Source organism: Squalius cephalus, assembly GCF_949319135.1.
Source record: "Squalius cephalus genome assembly, chromosome: 25".
In the NCBI taxonomy this organism is placed as follows: Eukaryota; Metazoa; Chordata; class Actinopteri; order Cypriniformes; family Leuciscidae; genus Squalius; species Squalius cephalus.
Window position 1 is genome coordinate 5,438,896 of NC_137146.1, and position 19,786 is coordinate 5,458,681.

Genomic DNA, 19,786 nt, shown 5'->3' on the forward strand with positions numbered 1-19,786 from the left:
TTTAGTCATTTTATTAATGACTGTCAATCACAACACTGTCCATGTCCATCAGTGTCTCTACTGAAGGGGAGGGTCGTACACAAATATGAGCTTGAGTTCAGTTGAGGAGAGGAGAAACAATCTTCAAATAACTTTGGCCCAGTTTGTTAGTAGCTTAACTATGTGATGTGATCATTCTCATGCTAAAGTTCGTTACCCTTGTTACCTATGAAGATTTGACTAGCTCTCTTTCAGTTAGGGAGCTGAATGGAGGTCCTTAAAATTCCGGTACACTCTCTTTTTGGTCCCATGGAAAACGGCCGGCCATTTTGATGCATGTTGTCATGGTGATTGAGACAGGGAGGAGCACTTATGGCCTGAAAGAATAGTTCAGCTGGTGAGTGTGTGTGTGTGTGTGTGTGTGTGTGTGTGTGTGTGGACATTCTATACACAATATAGTGTCATTTTAGCCCTTATAAGTGCACAAAACGGTCAAACTATCCTGGCAAACTATGCTTACAAAAAAAAAAAAAAAAAAAATTATATATATATATATAATTTTTTTTTTTTGTGCGTGTGTGTGTGTGTGTAAAAAACTGGGATTACCATCAACATATACCACTACTTGTACTCCATGTACTTCAAAGAATAATGGAATAATATGCCATATTATTCTTTGAAGTACCTTACAGTACCATTCAGGAGCCATGATACATGATTATACTGTCTGATTATTATTCATATAAAATGCTTCTTGAATGGTGCTGTAAGGTACTTAAAATATCATGATATTACTACTATGGCAGAATCAAACACACAGTGGTTTTGGTAATATGGGGGTACTTTTCTGTTGTTAAAAACTCACTTTAGATTTTAACCTTAAAAAAGACATTCTAAACCATTATTTTTATTGTCATTTAAAATATATATTTCTAAACATTTCTGACCATATTAAAACACCATGGTATTACCACCTATGTACACACACACACGTACACATATATACATGCAGTACCCATTTTTTTTTTTTTAAACATTACTATATATGTTTAACAGATAAGCAGTTGCATTCGGCATATACATATATCATGATATTTGTAACTATTTGAATGCACTAGTGATCTGTTGCACATTATGCAATATATTTAATAACTAATTAATCATATTGTGAGGCCCTTTTTGCATTTCAGTGATAACTTGTCAGTTTTTACACATTTTATTCTCAGTTATCACACAGGATGCATGTGAGGTCCGTGTCAAAATAGTTTCAAACAAGTTTCCTGAATAGTCTGACACGTGTCAACTTTAACATAGTATAGAGATCACAGTGAAACTTAATGTGGGCTCTCAATGCTGATGAGGTAGAAGGTTTCATTAGTGTGTGTGTGTGTGTGTGTGTGTGTGTGTGTGTGAGATCACTCCTCCGCTGAGTCATTCCATCCCATTAACATGCTTTCCAGCACTTTAGTCACCCGTTCAACACCTAGTCATCAGCGTGGCCCAAATAGCAGGCTGACAGTAGTGGGGCTAAATCTGGCGTCTGAACCCAGGACACATCAGAATGATGCCCTGCCGGAACGATGTAATTCAGACCAGGAAGTGACCAGGAAAGCGGATTTGCTGAGACGTGTGCAATTTTTTTGATGTTAAATACTTGCTTTTATCCCAGTTTAGTGCAGACTAAAACTATAAGCAAGCCATTGGTAGGTTGACTTCCTGAAGCTTTGTTTGTGCTCTGTTTGTTTGTGGTGGTAACTCTCGGGTCAACCAATGAGGGGGGTTTGTGGGCGGGACTTTCTCTTCGGCTGAACAATGGAAGATGGAGGGCAGGGTGGAATGGGCAGGGGGAGGTTTCGGAGAAATAGTTTGGAAATTATAGTTGGTTTGACACAACTGGTTCAGAAAATACACATTTCCATTTTACCTTCATATTTGTCATTATTATGAGAACTATTAGTGATGTGATGTAAGTGATACATACAGTATTGTTCAACAGCCAATGTTTAAGGCGGGACTTTTCCCAACAGGAATTGATTGGGATGTGAAGAGCATTATTGTAGTATTATATATTATTTTATATAGTTGTTATTATTTTGAATTAGCTTTTATTTGTATATTTTAAGTTTTAGTTTTAGTGTCTTTTTTTTTTTTACTTCTGTTTATTTTATTTTTGTAATACTTTTTTTATTTCAGTTGGTTGCCAAAGCAACATTTCTACATTACTTCAGCTTTATTTCAATTAACAAAAAGCATTATTAGTTTTTGCTTTGGTCAATAATAACCCTGAAATTATTATTATTATTATTATTATTATTATTTTATTGTTGTTATTGTTTTTTTTTTGTTTTTTTTTAACAGTTCTAACAGTCTAACATTTTACCTGTTACCATGTAGTTGTAATTTTTTTTGTTTCAATATTTATTTTATTATTTTAAATAATGAGCACTGATAAATAGTCCAGTTACAAGTATTAAAGCGATAGTTCACCCAAAAAGGAAAATTAAAATGAAAGTTGGGCCTTCTATAGTATGGGAGGAGGGATCGTCAATGGGGCCCAACTTTCATTTTAATTTTCCTTTTTGGGTGAACTATCTCTTTAATACTTGTAACTGGATTATTTATCAGTGCTCATTATTTAAAATACTAAAATAAATATTGAACCCCCCCCCCCAACAAAGAAATTCATACAGGTTTGAAACAACTTGAGGGTAATTAAATGATGACAACATTTTTATTTTTGGGTGACCTATCTCTTTAAGAAAGCAACTGAGCGCAATTTTGCCTTCATGTTGACTTTTAACAATTTATGCATCATGGTAAACCAAACCAGAACATATGCATAATTAGAAAGCACAGCATTTGTGGTGTGTTTTTATAGCGATAAAATTCTGTTGTTTATTTGAAAGCATTATAAACCGTATCAATGGCTTTACTTTATTTGAGTATAAAGGCGTTCACAACTCATTACGAACCCTCATTAAAGTTCAGTCGGCATTAATTGTCTCTCTGCATCCCGGCGGATCCTGCACACATTCTTTGATTCGTTCTTTCCTCCTGCCCCTCGGGGATCGTCTTCCCTTACGTAACATGACTGTACTGCACCATAGCGCTCCACACCTGCCGTGTGTTCTTCCACATGATCACGTTCTCACAGGGACCCCCTGCTTTTGAACTGGACTGCAGTGCAGCTTGGAAAATTACATAACCTTGTGTAACCTAATTAGTATTGGTAATGAGCTCAGGAGCTGATGGAGGTGTGAGTTTTTGCACGGTTTCCTTCCTAAAGTTGCACACAAAGCTAATTTTGCGATTTCTCATAATTAGGGAAAGATTTTGTTGCATGCAATGTCAGTATTTAATATTAGTAGCATATAATTGGGTGAAATATAATGGGAGCTATGTGAAAGCACACGTATTATTGGTGATACAGACAAAATCAAGATTTAATGATGCTAGACTTGATTTATGAACTGAAGTAATAGGTTCAGTGGTCCGCTGTGAGAGAAGACATACTGCCCCCTACTGGTGTTTGTTTATGGACACAACTTGTAATATTGCATTTATGATTAGAATCTGATTTAGAATCTGTTTATGATTTAGATCGGCTTCATATGTGCTCAAGGCTTATGTTTAACGTTATTATAGTACGTTTTTTTAGGTCCCACAGACGTATGCAAAAGCTTACAGGTTAAAAGAAAAGTGTATTAACAAATAGTCACATTGTATTTGGATTAGTTGTTGCACACTGATATGCTAATAAGAGACGCTGACATGGTAATTGAGGAGGACGATGTAGTTAAAAATATTTTTCATTCTTTAGATGGCATTTTTATTTTCTGAAATTGATTAAAAAGCGTTTCCTTTTCATCAGAAGTAGGTTAAAAATGTCTGTAAGAACAAAAACACAGACCGTTACTAATAATCTTTGACTAAAGAAAGAATTATTTTATAAATATATAATGATAAAATGCAGTATATACATTACTTTTCAAAAAGCGCATTAAATTGATCAGAAGTGACCGTAAAGATATTTATAATGTTATAATGTCTTTTGAACTTTCTATTTAATAAAGAATCCTAAAAAAAGTCAGTTTCCACAAAAATATTAAGTAGCACAGCTTTTTATATTTTAATAACATTTCACAATATTACTTTTTTTTTTTTTTTTTTACTGCATTTTTGATCAAATAAATGCAGCCTTGTATTTTTATAAAAACATGTAATGTGTGAAAAGAAAAGGTTGATTCAGAGTAAAACTGGACTGGACACCTTAGAAATGATTCACAAACTTGAATTGAACTAGTAAATATTGTGAATATTGGCTATATCAATTAAAGATGCTAGAAATCTTCTTTAATAAACATTATTTCTCTAACAATGTTCCTTTTACTAGATATCCCTCAGTGGCACTGAATGTTTGTGCATAAACCAATTCCAGATCCGAAGATGTTCACTGAATTCTGTACTAAATATCCTGAAGCAACATCTTCATCTTCATAAAAAAAGACGAGAGGGATTGGCATGCTGCTTGCGTCACTTTCTTGCTCTATTAGAAGTGTTTAAAATAAAAGACGAGAGGTCTAATTGTCTTACCGTAATTAGTTTTTCTGTTTTAATTAGACTGGCAGGCCAATTTCCAAAGGGTTCGGCGTAATAAAGGTGCGCCCTGAGGGTGAAAAAAGCATTCGGAAACACACTTTCTGATGGTCTGCATAATTAAATCGGTAGAAATTAAAGGCATATCTAATGCTCTGCCTTTGCTACTCCACCTCGCCAGGGCAAAATGTGTTTTTTCTCTCATCCATCAGTATTTGTATTCATTTAGCCTCGCAGACGGTACCGCCGATGGCGCGCTGGTTTTTAATGAAAACGTAATGAGATGTTGAGTCGATATGGTCTTTATGTGCTCCCGTTTCTATGGGATCTCGTCAATTAAATGCATTTCATTAGGTGGAAATAGTTTGTAAATGCATGTGTAGTTTCGTCCGAAAATGTTGGGCAACCCTGTGCGTTTCTGTAATGAGTCAACTTGTTTAACTTGTTGAATATTGGTTATAAGTGGAGAGTTTTGATGCCTAGCTATGATCCCTGAATTCATATTTCTTTCACACTTACGAGCTTTTTGCATTTTGTTGCACTACTTTTTAACTGATGTTTGTTTAATCTGACTTTAAAGACAAGTGGAGAGTTTCATCACAGACAGTGGTTGGACTTGAAATATCAGTGGGGCGTCTTGCGTCAGAGCATTGCACAGATACCAACATGAGTTAAACTAGTTTTTTAAAGGGACGACCGCACTTTACTCCAAAACAGAGTGGGACACGATAGCATTTCTGTGTGTGCGTGTTCACACCGGGTATGGATAATGCACCAATGATTCCTATTGGTTAAGGATTAGACTAATCCTACTTCAGGTAAGACAGGGAGGCCGTGGTCCCCTCCTCCTTCTCATGAGGGATTACAAAGGTTCGACATGTTTCCTGAACCTGTCTGTCATCTCCTCCCTCTTACCGGGACATTTTTGATATTTGACAAAGCTAAGCTCATGATCTCAGCATGACGTTAGTCAATCTGTCAAAAACAGTACTAGAACATCACCGTCTCGCCTGAAGAACAGTCTTAATGGGAATATCAGAGATGATTAGGACGCTAAACTTGGTTTTAGTTTGTTTTTGGTCTGATAATGCCACCGGTGAAAGGATATTCCTGTAGTTTGGAGAAGTCATCATCATGATGTGTTTTGGAGGGAAAAGACGGCCAAGACAGAGCCATGTGCAGTGGGGCGACGAGGACTGTTTGATCTCAGTGGATGTTACGGGGGTGGCGAACCCTAATGCTGTAGACGCAGGTAATAAATACTTCTTCAAAGGCGAATTACCATGTTAACTTCCATCTTATCAACACAGGTACTGATTAATGCTCGGTTGTTTTCTGGCTTTTCTAGTGCTTGCTTTACAAATGTCTTTTTGATTTATTAAATAGCTGAACTGTATAGTGAATAGTTTCTTTTAAAATACTATTCCAGAATTGAGGTCATCTTTGATCTGGTGTATTTTATTTTAGATAGTGTTGAAAAGGGGCAATTGTAAATATCAAATATCCACGTCTGTGTCCACGTGTGGGAAAATAGTATTTAACGTTATAGACATTTGTACTTGTTGTTTTGCTGTTTATTTCAAATTTTCACATCATTGTCTATCAGCGGTGAAGGCCGTAAAAATTAAGGTGCTTCACATATGATAAACCTAGTTATGTGTAACTATTTTTGTGGTGAATGAAAAGCGAGTCATCAGTGACATATGTATGATGTTTTTTGACTGATATGTTGTATTTTAAATAACTGTAGCGTGAGGTATCTTTTTTAGCTTGAGAGTTGATAAGAGTATATAGGACATAAATCTTGCTATGGAAACATTTTGTTGGTTAAATATGGCTTTAAAGTTAAAGGGATAGTTCACCCAAAAATGAAAATTCGTACTCACCCTCATGTCGTTCCAAACCCGTAAGACATTCATTCTTCTTCGGAACACAGATGAAGATCTTTTTGATGAAATCTGAGCGCTTTCTGTCCCTCCATTGACAGCTTATACAACTGAAACTTTGACGCTTCAGAACCGAACCGTTTGAGCTTCCAGAAGAGGTTTGTTCTTGCGAGACATTCATGTTCGGTTGAGCTGTGTATGTTCGCTGATCAATGTTTATATGTGAATAAAAGCCTAAATTAAATCTGTTCATCAAATATAGCAATCGAGTCTCTTCAGAAAATTTGGACTAAACCACTCAATTCATATGGATTAGTTTTACGATCTCTTTATGAACTTTTTGAAGCGTCAAAGTGGTAGTTGCGTAGCTGTCAATGGAGGGACAGAAATCTCTTAGATTTCATCAAAAAGATCTTCATTTGTGTTCCGAAGATGAACGAAAGTCTTACGGGTTTGGAACGACATGAGGGTGAGTAATTAATAACATATAGGCCTAGTTTAAAGTTCACCCAAAATGTAAAAGCAATTATGTTCTCGGATATGTCCATGTAATTAAAATCATATACAAATTGGAAATCTGTCAAATATTTTACTCTGAGTGGGGGTGGAAGCTCAAAATAAAAAGCCTTATGGTCAAGGGACTTGTGGTTTTTCTTATAAAAAAAGACTTAAAAAAAGGAAAGACTAGTCTAGGATCATCAGCCCGTGGCTTCTGTTGTGTTCTCAGACTCGTACATGTAAGATGTCAGACATGAGTTCATAAAGGAGTAAACTGGATTAAAGTAGGCTACTTATTGTCTGGATAATTAGATGGTTATCTCAAAAATGATGAAGAGAGAGAGAGAATGACAGAAAAGAATTAAATAAGGAAGGAATTAGACATGATAAAGCAAGGAAAGAAATAAGGAAAGTAGGAACGGAAATAGAGGAAAAGACAAAGATGGAAAGAATTTAAAAGGGAAGTAAGGAAAGAAATAAAAGGAGGGAAGGAAAGAAGTAAAGAAGAAAATGTTAAAATATGAAATAGGAAAAAATGAAAGAGGCAAATGAGAATGGAAAGAGGGAGAGAGAGAAAGAAAGAATGAAAAATAAATATGGAAAGGATGGAAAGAAGGAAAGAAAGACAAAAATAAACATGGGAAGGAAGGATAGGACTTCAGAAGGAAACAAGGAAGAAAATAATGAAAGTGGGAAAGAATGAAGAGAGAAAGAAAGAAGAGGGGAAAGGGTGCTGCTGTATTATTTTGCATATTTTAGAAGTCTGTTTCAATAAGTTTGTGATATTTTCATAAATTTATATGTAATGTATATGCTGTTCTTAGACAAAATTGATGCATTTGATTGTGAATTTTTTTGTCCATCTTATGACAGCTGTAAGTTTACCATAGTCCAACTAAAATATTACTTCTCATAAATTCCTTTGCACAGCAGGAATGTCATCATTCTCTGAGTCTCTGGATCATTCTAAAAAAAATTCTCCATGGCAGTGTAGAATAACTAGACTGGTGGGGTAGTTTTCATTGAAACCACTTGTGGGTGCTCTTTACAAGCACAAAATCTCAAATCTGCTCCCTTGTTTTCCTAATCCAGATGGCTTTTTCTAGTATGACCGATGGCCAGTCAGATTTACCATGTTAGGAACCAATATTAATGTTATACAGAATCCTAGGAAGCAATCTTAATAGCAAAGCTAAAATTTGTTTATGGGGTAAATACTTTGTCATGTTGTATTTGTATTTTTATTGTGGAGACAGCTTTTGCATGCACATTTAGTGTTTCTGGAAAATCATTTTATTTTCATTGCACATTCTTTCCCATAATGCTTATTCAATGCTCCTAGAGTTGGCATAGGTGGTATGAAAACTTTACATGCCATTGCTTTAGCATAGGCAAAGACATGCATGAGAAAACTGGGGAATTGTTTGGCATTTCATCCTCCCCCCATGCAATGAGCTCCCCAGTTTTGTTTGCCAATTTCTGCCTTGTTCAGTTGGATGAGGAAATGCAGTTGTGAGGGAGGGCAGTTTAGGAAGGGAGGGTGGGAATGTGGGAACTAGAGAGAGAATGATTTAGGGAGGCTCGAAGAAAGGGAAGCTCTACAAAATGGCCTTTAATTTGGATGCTTTTTAGGATGGTACAAATGTTGGTAACTATGCTGAAGATACTCGCTACCCCAAGCATCAGGCACCCTCTGTTTTAATCTTCAGTCACAGCAGTATCTCCCGCAAGGATTTCTCTACAGGTGCCTTGGCAATGCCTTCGCTTTAAGGAGACAAAATATTCTGCTCCTTGTTTTGCCGTTATCCTTGGGACATGTGGGAGCAGCTTGAAGTTCAAACAGACCCCTCTCACTCATGCCAGGAACCGGAACATTAAGGAATTTGCCTTCACTGCTGACTGCAGGGTTGCACAGACCTGTTTTTGACAGTAGGAGAAGACCAAAGACTCCTTAATCTGTGGCTGTATTTATCCCTCCAATGCACAGGTTTGTTTTTTCATAGCGAGTCCCCCCCCCCCCCCCCATAATCCCCTGCAAGGTAAAAGTTTCAGTGAGGTCATGCTGGTGCTTGTTTGAAGTTTTTTCCCCCCCTAACTCTGTCTCCGTCTCTCACAAGTCAAAGGTGAGGGATTATTCTTGCTTTTGGAATGTGGCCTGGAGGTGAAAGACTCAAGAGTGTGGCAGTGTTAGAGAGAGAGCGTTTAAGTTGCTGAGAACAAGCTTGTGGAGGTGTGTCCGTAATATGAAATGTGATTTCTATAGGAAAGATCACATCTCCTCACCAAGACCAAGGTGGTAAAACTCTATATGAAGTTGTTGTTTGCCAGAATGGGACTCCAGGAGGAGCTGCAGACTCGTACGCCTTCAGGAGGGGGTGAGAGGAGGGTAGAAGCTGAGCTGGGAGTTGTTAAGAACAACGTGGGAGAGGACGACAACGAAAGACAAGAGGCGGATCATAGGGAGGAACGTCGAGAGAGCCCAGGGCAGAGGAGGAGTGCAGCTGGAAAGCTCAATAGGTGGTTTTACCTGAGCAGCACAGGGAATGGGGGGTGGAGGAAAGGGGATGTACTAGGAATGAGGACAGACCGGTTACCTTCTTTCTTCCAGGACAGCTGTGTGCAACAAGCCTCTGCGGAAGACTTCGATTTGGCTGTGGAAAAGAAAGCTTGGACCAAAGAAGTCTCTGCTGATGTTTGCCACATTCCCATTAAGGAACTTAGTTTTAATGCTATATCTGTGGAGAATGCATCAGAAACTCATGTGGCGGTCTTACGAAGGCCTGCACATGGCCTTCGGCTCCTGGGCAGCAGAAGAGTAGTGAGCATGTTTGTCTTCCCAGATGACAAAAGGGGACTGGAAACCACAACAACCATCAACCAAGACAGCTCTACAAGACCCCGCAGTGTTTGCATGTTGGCAGCTACAAACTACAGCAACATTCTTCTGCCTTCCTCTACCCCCAATGAGCAAGGTTGCCCAGATGTGGTCCAGCGGTGTCAGACAAGACGTGCCGAGCTGCGTGCCATAGACGGTCTAAAACCAGACATGCCGCCGTCTGTTAGCCTACTTCCTTATAGACTAGAAGAACCACCAATCCGTCGGACTTCTAAAAGCAGAAGCAAGCCACGGCCTGTTAGCATGACTGTGCTTGAGCTTAATAAAGAGCGAACTGGATCCCGGGGTGAGCTCGCAAGCCACGCTTCTACTGGCACCGGTAGTTTGCCTCGTCCAGGCTTCCGATGGAGATGGTTTGGTCGACAGGCAACAGGCAAGGAAGTCGTAGTGACACAAACTTCAACAAGGCTAAAGGAACCCAACAAGGGGGAAGGACAAAAGAGAACGTTCGGATCCCTGCGGAGGAGTTTGAGTCTCAGGATGAGGCGGAATCGGAATCAACTTGAGCAGGATGACCGAACTGAATGGAGACGCACTGCAAGTATTGGAGAAAAATCAATGCAAACCACTCGTCCGTTCTCCTACCTTACTGGCAGGACATTAATGCCAGCTTGCGAGCAAGACGAGGACCAAGGGGCCACACAGTACATACAGTACCAAACTCGTGGCAAGGTAGCAGTCTTGGAGATCCCTCTCCGTCCTGCCAAGCTAACCAAGCCCACCAAACAATTGCAACCAGAAACTAGTTTTTGGCAGCTGATTGCTAATCGTTTTAAGAGGAAGGACCCGTTGTCCAGCAACAAATCTGAGCTGTGCACTGAAAGCCAAACAGTTGGCAGTCATCCCCTGGCGAGAAATAAAAAGCCTGATTCTGTTGCTATAGAGACTCTAGCTGGCAGTGGTTTCCGCAAAGGTCAAGGTAAGTAGTGTAAAATGCATAATTTCATTCCACATCCCAGTCTGTGTAGGAAAATGCTTTTTGTCTGAAGAGGACAGACTCTGAGTGCCTGGATGTAGCCTGAGAGAGCAGGGCAAATTGATTAAATATTAAAATGATATGGAAGGTCTGGCTTGAGCAGCACCAACAGGCATAGTAAGAGGTTAAATGCATTATTCACTCAGAGGGCTTTGGCTCTGTTGTGTGTGTGTGTGTGTGCTTGAGCTGTTAATTGGCTCCAAGAGGAGTTTTCTTCTAGTGTATGTCTGCACTGCAATTGAATTAGGAAGCAAAAAAAGCATCCATCAAATCTTGTTTAATCATTAACGCTTTCAAGGTAATCAAATAGACTGCAGGAATAAGTCAAGGATGGATGATGTAGACGAATAAAGAAAGGGAATAATTTAATGATGCTGTCAGATCCCTCCTAAGCACTACTTTTTGTAAAATGTAATACAGAACGATCACGTTCTCATTGGATTGGAGTTTGTGTTTTTTTTGTGGTTTGTTTTTGCTTTAAAAGCTCTGAAGGTTAAATCATAACCCAGCATGTAGACAACAGTCCTCATGATATTTTAAACATGTTTTCATTCCGTGTCTGTTCGTTCTTTTGCCTGCAGCTCATGCACCGTCTCAAAGGTAGTGAAAACAAATAGTGTAGTTGCAGAGCTTTACGCTGTGATTTTTAAGAGGGATTAGGTTACTGAGAGTGCGACAAGATGATGTATACAGGCCTAGGCTCTTAACCTTATGTCACCTCAGCTCCTTTATAATCCTTATTTAGATGATTTGAAAATTGATTAGTTTTGCCTGTGGCATTTTCATCAGAAGTATTTGTGCAGCATTGCATAAGGTAAACAGAAATTACTTTTGCCTTTTGTCTTCAGTCAGTGAAGTCTGGCTTACATTTGCAGTGTGAAATCTTTAGCCTTTAAAGCTTCTGGGTTGCAATATATAATTTGAATGAAGCGTCTGCATACACAAGATGACTGAAATGTCAGTGGAGAGATGCTAGCACATCTGTTGAAATAGAGCTGTCCTTATGTTTGAATTATGAGAACATGTTTCAGGATGTAAGATGATGTTATTGGGAGCACACCTTGAGATGTCTTGAGCATTTATTACGTAGTTAGAACAGTTAGGGCGTTGTTGACAGGCTTAAAGTGTCATAAAACCCCTAATTTTCCCACACAAACCCCACACAAATTTCACCAGAATGTTAAAAAATAAAGGAATGGAAAGCTGGATAGAAGAGAGAAAGATACAGCAGATTTAATTAATTGTAATGGAGTTAACATTATCAAAATGCATTAACAAAATGCACACAAATATTATTTTTCTGTCTAGCTGTCTGCGTAGACACACACACACACACACACACACACACACACACACACACACACACACACACACACACACACACACACACACACACACACACACACACACACAATTATATAATGTTCAGAGTTTTCAGACTTTTATTCAGCTTTGTTGATTTCATCAATTTAATTGGACTCATCTAATAACACATACTCATTAAAGATGGATGGAACCAGTGACACTGAGATTGACAATTCAAGGTTTTTATTTAAATTGTGCATCTATATATCATTATCTTAATATAGGAAGAGCTTTCAATCCAATGCCCTTAATTTGCATTTAATATTAAGATGCAGAGACTAATTTTATAATGAACAAGCTCATTTATGGTCTTGACCAATTCGTTTGTCTAAATTCTGTCCTTTTTAGCATTGTAACCATTTGCTTTCACTTGGAAGACTAGATCAGCCTCAGAGGCATCAGGGTTGGGCATGCTAATTAGGTTTTTTTAAGATATGGTTGTTCTGATGTTTTTGTTTTATTTTCTTTGTTAGATTTATTTTATCTTATGTTTCATTTTATATGTATTTGGACAGAAAGAGTGACACGGCCCTTTAATTGGCCATCATTCAATCAGTGGACTTGCATTTATCGAAACAATCTACTCACATTACCTTCCTAAGTATATCTGGGAAAGATTGCCTTAGCACAACAAGCTCTCACAAACGACTTACAGGGCTTGTTTTTAGGCAGCACTATTAGTCACTCCTCAAATGGAGATAACAAATTAAGGGCCGTTTACACCCTTGGCATCTGCTTGAGTTTATGTTCATTGGTTACTAAGGAAACTATCCTTTCCAAACTCCCAGAATGACCTTTCATTGCAAAAGTTGACTTGCAGCCGGAATGTAGGTGTGTTTACTGAACTTGAGAGCTTTTTGGACCAAAGCTTAGGTGTGCAGATTACGTGTACCTGTCGCTACATGCCCTGGTTGTTTGACAAGCAGGTCGTTCCTGGGTCTTGACTGTTTTCTGTAGCTGTGAGTTCTGTGTATGCAGGTGAGGGAAGGTAAAGCCTTCCAGGCTTAAAATACAAAGTGCCAGACTCTCCTTAGAGGTCTTCTCAGCTAGAATTCGGATGACTTGTAGGCCTTCGGGTCGTGAAGGCTGGGTTTCAATAGCAGGTTAGAAAAATGGTGTGTGGTCACTTCAGATGGTAGCCTGGGTGCCAGCCCGAACCCCGCCCACAACATTTTTTGGTCGGGAAGTTCGGTCTGGACTCGATCCGTTGAGGAGTAATTATGCTCGGCTCCCAGAAGGCCGAGCCAATCAAATTGCCAGGGCGGGCTTTAATCGATGATGGACAGATGATCTGCGGTTACGTAATCACCCACGTCACCAAAGAGCTCTTGGGTTGTTTTCAACAAAGACGACTGCAGCAGGAGAATTGAGATGTTTAGATTCCGCTATCGCGTCTTTTATAAAAGAAATCGACAGCGCATTAATTTTAAAAGACGAACATCGAACCGCAATCAAGGCATTTGTCGATCGGAAAGATGTGTTTGCCGTCCTTCCTACGGGATTCGGCAACAACCACAAAACCCTGTGGTCATTGTGGTTTCTCCTTTGGTCGCACTCATGGAGTGCTTTATTATTACTTTACTCATTACTTTACTACTTCTTCCTGCATGTGTGCAGTTGAGCTCTGTTGACAACTATGCGTCGCTCACTGCGTTGCTCTGATTGGTTGTAGGTCTATCTAATTGAGTGCAGAGTTATTGTTTTTTCCTAGTTTGGTTAAGACACGCCTCATAATGAAAGCCCTATGGAGCAGTATCAGACTCACATTCTGCCTAGAATATGAGTATGATGAAGTCAGGCTATTCAGATGGTGCAAAGCTAGAAAATTGCATCACAGGTAGCTTGAGAAAATCCATTACTGTATGTTATAAAGGTACAAAGAGTTCCCTTTCTCTTTTAAATGTGCAAAAGAAATGGACGACCACACCAACATCTTAGGACATTCATTCTAACCACTAATTAACTAAAAGGCTCCACATTTTCCAAAAGAGGCTTTAAAAAGCCTATTGATTTGCATGCATCTCTGTTCCTCTAGGCTTGACATAGCATTAAGAGCAATTTCTAAATGTTCTCCCATGCGATTGTGATGACCTTGCCCTCTTAAAACTCTGAGTCATATTTTCTTTAGCTAGATATCACTTAAGTTCGCTTTGGCTCCCTTATGACATGAAAAGCGCTTCGCTTGCAGTTCACCCTTCAGAAGGAAAAGCAACATCAGTTTGATGCCTTTTTATCTCAATGGGGTTTAATTTTACTGACAAATTCACATCTGTCGCTCCAAAATACCGCAATATTTACCTGATACCTACCTGCCTCATTGGGTTTAGCTCACGTGCAGTGCATCTGAAGTCTAATTACTTTGATTTGTTTTGACTTGTGGTACCTCAACATCTTTGGGAAAAAATGGCAAGATGCTGTCCTGTGGGATTGTGGGGAGTGGTTGTCATGTTCAAATGTGTTTGCATGTTGGCGTAGGTCCACTTTTCCTTGCATCCGTGTGTGAGAGCGAGGATGGAAGTTGAAAACGCCTGGTTTCATCAGGGCACGTTGCTGAGCCCAGCAGGAAGAATCTCATCTGAGTCACTTCAGCAGTTTGTTGAGTGCGAAGGGAGGGTGTAACATCAAGTTTAAATGAAGGACGGAAGGAAACACCTCCTGACTTGCCGTGCGTTACACTTAGCACACCATGTTTCCACCATCACACAGATGAGACTCCTTTTGGTACCATGCATAGATTTTTTTCACTCTCAAATGGGTCCCTTTCTTTGTGTAGTTTTCTCACTGTCCCCTGAATCTACAAAGAGTTTTTTTTTTTTCTTCTGTTCCTCAGATGCTTTGAATAGAAATTTTGATTAGGTTGGACATGAGCAGCGGAGTGAAAAATGAACTAAACAATGCAGTGCCACAAACCTCTGTGGTGCTTTAAACAGGGCTGTCCATGTGCCCGCTGTGATGATGTAATCACTGCACAAAAGATAGTGTTTGTGGCACAGAAATGGGCAGGATTTCGCTGGGCCAATGAGGCTTGTGTTTTCGCTGTTGTCAGTCCATGTAGCCAATATGACAAACATGATTATTAGTAGCAACTAAGCCTCTGATCTTCTGCATGAGGGGATGACATACTTTTAATTTACAGTTGGTGCTCTTTTTAGAGGCTTTGTGTGATAGAGGACCGAGAGTGACACTTAAAAATAAACTGATTTCTTCAATTTGTTTCTTCAGTTGATTAAGTGGCACTCCACTTATTAATGTATGTATTCAAAGAATAAAAAAAACACCTTTTATAACACTCTTTTTTAAAATATATAATCTAAACATAGTTGAAACAAAATGTTTTGTCACGCAAAGGTAAGAATAATAGTGAAATCTTTTTTTTTTTTTTTTTTTTTTGTGAATTGATGAATTCATCAATCATTTCTGGTTGATGGACATATTGATGTGTATATAAGCTATAACATACAAACATGTCTGTCCAGTTTATTGAGTGAAATGAATGATATAATCTGTGAACTGATGGCGCCGTTGTTTCTGGCTGGCCGTCTGGCTCTCTGGATCTCCTTCTTACTGTTTGGAATAGTATATTTCCTTTCCTTAATTAATCAAAGTTTTGCCTATCATGTTACAACGTTAACTATATATGATCGACAGACGTTGTTTGACATTAGAACAACAATGGAGTCTTACTCTAATAACAATGTACCTGCTGAGTGCTTCGGCTTTCCACCGCCTCCTTTCCTGCGAGCTCTGCCCGTGTGGTTGCGTCGTCTGCCGCCTTCGCTTCCTTTGGTGAGGCGGCGTAGGAGGAGAGGAAAACGGGGTGGCGTAGCCGTCAGGCTGAGATTGGGACTGATGCCGGGACCGGCTCGTCGACCTTTTCGGGACGCTCGCGCCCATGGGAAGGACCGCGGCTACTACATTTCGAGGCGTTCTCTCGAGACGCCCTATCAATGGATTCTTCATCTAACTGGGGACTCGCCACTGCAACTTCGGCGGCGCCGCTTCCCTTATTTGCGGCATGGTGGAGTTGATCAGCGTCATCTGCGCTCACTGGAACGGGTATTTCAGCAAACTTTACAACCGGTCAGTGACTCTGTTTCAATCAAGATGACGTTAGTAAACGCCAGATCGCTGGGAAACAAAACTTTTATACTAAATGACATATTAACTGCCGGCAACATTGATTTCTTATTTGTGACGGAGACCTGGCTTCCTGTTGATGATGTTAGCTCTTTCTCGGAGCTCACTCCCACTAATTTTAACTTTTTTAACACTCCTCGTCGTTCTGGCCGGGGTGGAGGACTGGCTACTGTCTTCAAAAACAGTTTCGGTTGTAGATTACTGAAAACAGATTCATATTTGACTTTTGAAGTTCAACTTTTTTCAGTAGACCAGGTAAACTCACTAGTAATTGCTGTAGTGTATCGGCCTCCAAAAACAAACAAAGATTTTTTAAATGATTTCTCAGACTTTTTAGGGGGTATTTCTTTTAATTGTTGGCGATTTTAATATTCACGTTTGCTCTGACTCTTCAGCTCTATCTAGAGACTTTCTGAGCCTGATTGAGGCGTGTGACTTTGTTCAATGGGTAAATCAGCCAACCCATGTACATGGCCATACGCTTGATCTAGTTTTATCTCATGGTTTTTCTATTTCTGATGTCCAAATTGGTGACTTGAGTTTTTCAGACCACAGGCCTGTTGTTTTTAGTATTGATCTTCCATGCCACACCATTGCATCTGTCAGACCTAGTAAATGGTCACGTGTAGGTCTATCCTGTCCATCATCGGTTGAAGCCTTTTCTGCTGCCTTTTCTGATGCTGAGCAACTGTTTTCTTTAGATCACCTTTCAAATGCAGTCAATATTAATGAGTTATTGAGCTTATTTAATTCACTGTGTACAAAAGCTTTGGACATGGTAGCACCTTTGAGACTTAAATGTCAGAAAAATAAAACTGAACCGTGGTTAAATAGCACCACGCGTCACCTAAGACAACTTTGCAGAAGAGCAGAGAGGAGATGGAAAAAGGATAAGCTTCAGGTGTCCTATGAGATACTACGTGAAGCTTTATTTTCTTATCAAAAAGCTGTTAAAACTGCAAAGTCTCATTATTTTTCAGAATTGATATCGAAAAACTTAAATAATCCTAGGACCCTATTTAAGGTTTTAAACTCTGTTTTAAATCCTGTGGGTAATAATTGTCTTATTGAATCAGCTTCTACATGTGAAGATTTCTTAAAAATTTTTGTGGAGAAATTGGTTATAATTAGACAATCTATAGTATCTGCTACTCCTGTCCTCGTGGATACTCCTACAGCCACCAAGTTCTTAAATTCTCTTGAGCCTATTACTATGTCCAATTTGACAGATATAGTTCTTAGGCTCAAGCCTACTGTCTCATCTCATGATATTGTGCCTACATGGTTTTTTAAACAAATATTTGACAAAATTGGGCCTTGGATTTTGTCCATTATAAATAAGTGTCTTCTCTCAGGTTCCGTTCCTGCCCTCTGCAAACATGCTACAGTGAAACCTGTATTGAAAAACCCAAACTCGGACATTAATGATCTATCAAATTTTAGACCCATTTCAAATCTATCTTTTATATCCAAGATCCTAGAGAAAACTGTGTTAATGCAGCTGCAGAGTTTTCTTGATGAGAACAGTATTCTTGAAAAATTCCAGTCTGGCTTTAGGTTGCTCCACAGTACGGAATCTGCTTTATTAAGAGTCTTGAATGATATCTTACTTTCTCTTGACTCAGGGGATTCTGTTATTTTAATTCTTCTAGATTTGAGTGCAGCGTTTGATACTGTTGACCATAGAATTTTATTATCACGTCTTGAACAAATTGTTGGCATCCGTGGAAGTGCTCTCAGTTGGTTTAAGTCGTACCTCACAAATAGAACTTTCTCTGTTGGCATTGGAAGCTCTCTTTCGTCTGTAGCACCTCTTACCTGTGGTGTTCCACAAGGCTCCATTTTGGCTCCTACTCTGTTCTCATTATACATGTTGCCACTTGGCTCTATTTTTAGGAAACACGGAGTGTCTTTTCATCTATATGCAGACGACACTCAAATCTATCTGCCTTTTAAACGTACTGACACAAAGGGTCTAGAAAACCTTTATTTGTGCTTAAATGAGATCAAGTCCTGGATGTCTACTAATTTTCTACTCTTAAATGCTAGTAAAACTGAAGCTATTGTATTTGGGCCTCCAGTAGAAAATGAGAAAACATTGCTTAATGCGGAAAATATTTATTCTGAGATCAAACCTACTGTTAAGAGTTTAGGAATTACCCTAGATTCCGCCCTTAAGCTTGATAAACATATTAACACAGTGGTCAAATCCTGTTTTTACCACCTAAAGTTGTTATCCAGGGCCAAGTCTTTTTTATCGTCGAACGAGCTTGAAAGAGTACTAAATGCCTTCGTGCTATCCCGTCTTGATTATTGCAATTCCTTATATGTGGGATTGCCGCAGTTTTCTATTACTAGACTGCAAATGGTCCAAAACGCTGCTGCCAGATTCTTAACCGGGCTCCGCAAACGTGAACACATCACGCCAATTTTACGGTCGCTAAACTGGCTGCCGGTGCGTTATAGGGTCGATTTTAAAATATTGCTGTTTGTTTTTAAAACCTTAAATGGTCTCGCCCCTTCATATTTATCTGAACTTTTGACAGCAAATGTGTCTGTTAGGTGTTTACGTTCCTCCAGCAGTCGAAATCTGTCCCAGCCTCATTCTCGATTGAAATCGCGAGGTGATCGTGCTTTTGCTGTTGTGGGTCCTAGGCTGTGGAATACCCTCCCAATTTCCCTGAGAACACTGACCTCCTTACTTGAGTTTAAGCACAAACTAAAGTTATATCTTCTCGAACAGGCATTTCCTTGATTTTTTTTTTGACGAGGTTTTATATTATATTATGTTTCTGTCTTTCTGTTTTCTGTGTATTTTATGTAAAGCACAGTGGTCAACGTTGGTTGTGTTTACTTGTGCTATATAAAGAAAGAAAGAAAGAAAGAAAGAAAGATAATCACTTACTAAAGTTTTCTATCTGTTTCTTTCCAGATTCCTTCGTCAACAGTCAGGAATGGACATTGAGTCGATCAGTACCAGAGCTCAAAGTGGTGAGTGATCTTCCCAACCCTTACTTTGTCATTTTATCTCTTAACATTATGCGGAACAGTAAATCCTGACATGTCGACCACTGAATTTATTCAGCAAGCAGAGAGACACAGACTGCTGTGTGTCACTCTGTAATGATATTTCTGCTTGAGACAGTCTGGAGTGTCACTTATTCTGCTGACGTTCCCTCAGAATAGCCACCAGAGAGAAAATTCACTGATACTTCATACACAACATCACTGTCAAAATATGACTCAGTGTATGATTATTATTATTATTTACACTTTATCAGGGGCGGAAAGAGTACTTTAAATATATATTCAAGAAAAATAACCATTACTTTCCAAAAAACTACTTGAGTAAGAGTAAAAGAGTAGCTTATTTAAAAATACTCATGTGTCGTGAGTAGTGAGTACTGAGCTGCGGATTCTATCTCCCTTATAATAAACACTGTACACTGCATT

At 39.0% G+C, this 19,786-nt stretch overlaps 1 protein-coding gene across 4 annotated transcripts in view; it reads left to right on the forward strand.

Moving 5' to 3' along the window:
* The window catches only part of agap3 (ArfGAP with GTPase domain, ankyrin repeat and PH domain 3), a 157,941-nt gene that overhangs the window by 56,032 nt on the left and 82,123 nt on the right, over positions 1–19,786 (forward strand). For 2 of the 4 annotated variants that reach the window (XM_079863066.1, XM_079863065.1), the window contains exons 1-2: positions 9,174–10,774; positions 19,266–19,324. In XM_079863066.1, coding sequence (XP_079719192.1) covers positions 9,268–10,774; positions 19,266–19,324 — 1,566 coding nt within the window. In that variant the 5' untranslated portion in view covers positions 9,174–9,267. Of the gene's footprint in view, positions 1–9,173; positions 10,775–19,265; positions 19,325–19,786 lie in introns of those variants that run through there. The other 2 variants (XM_079863063.1, XM_079863064.1) reach the window with 2 other exon arrangements.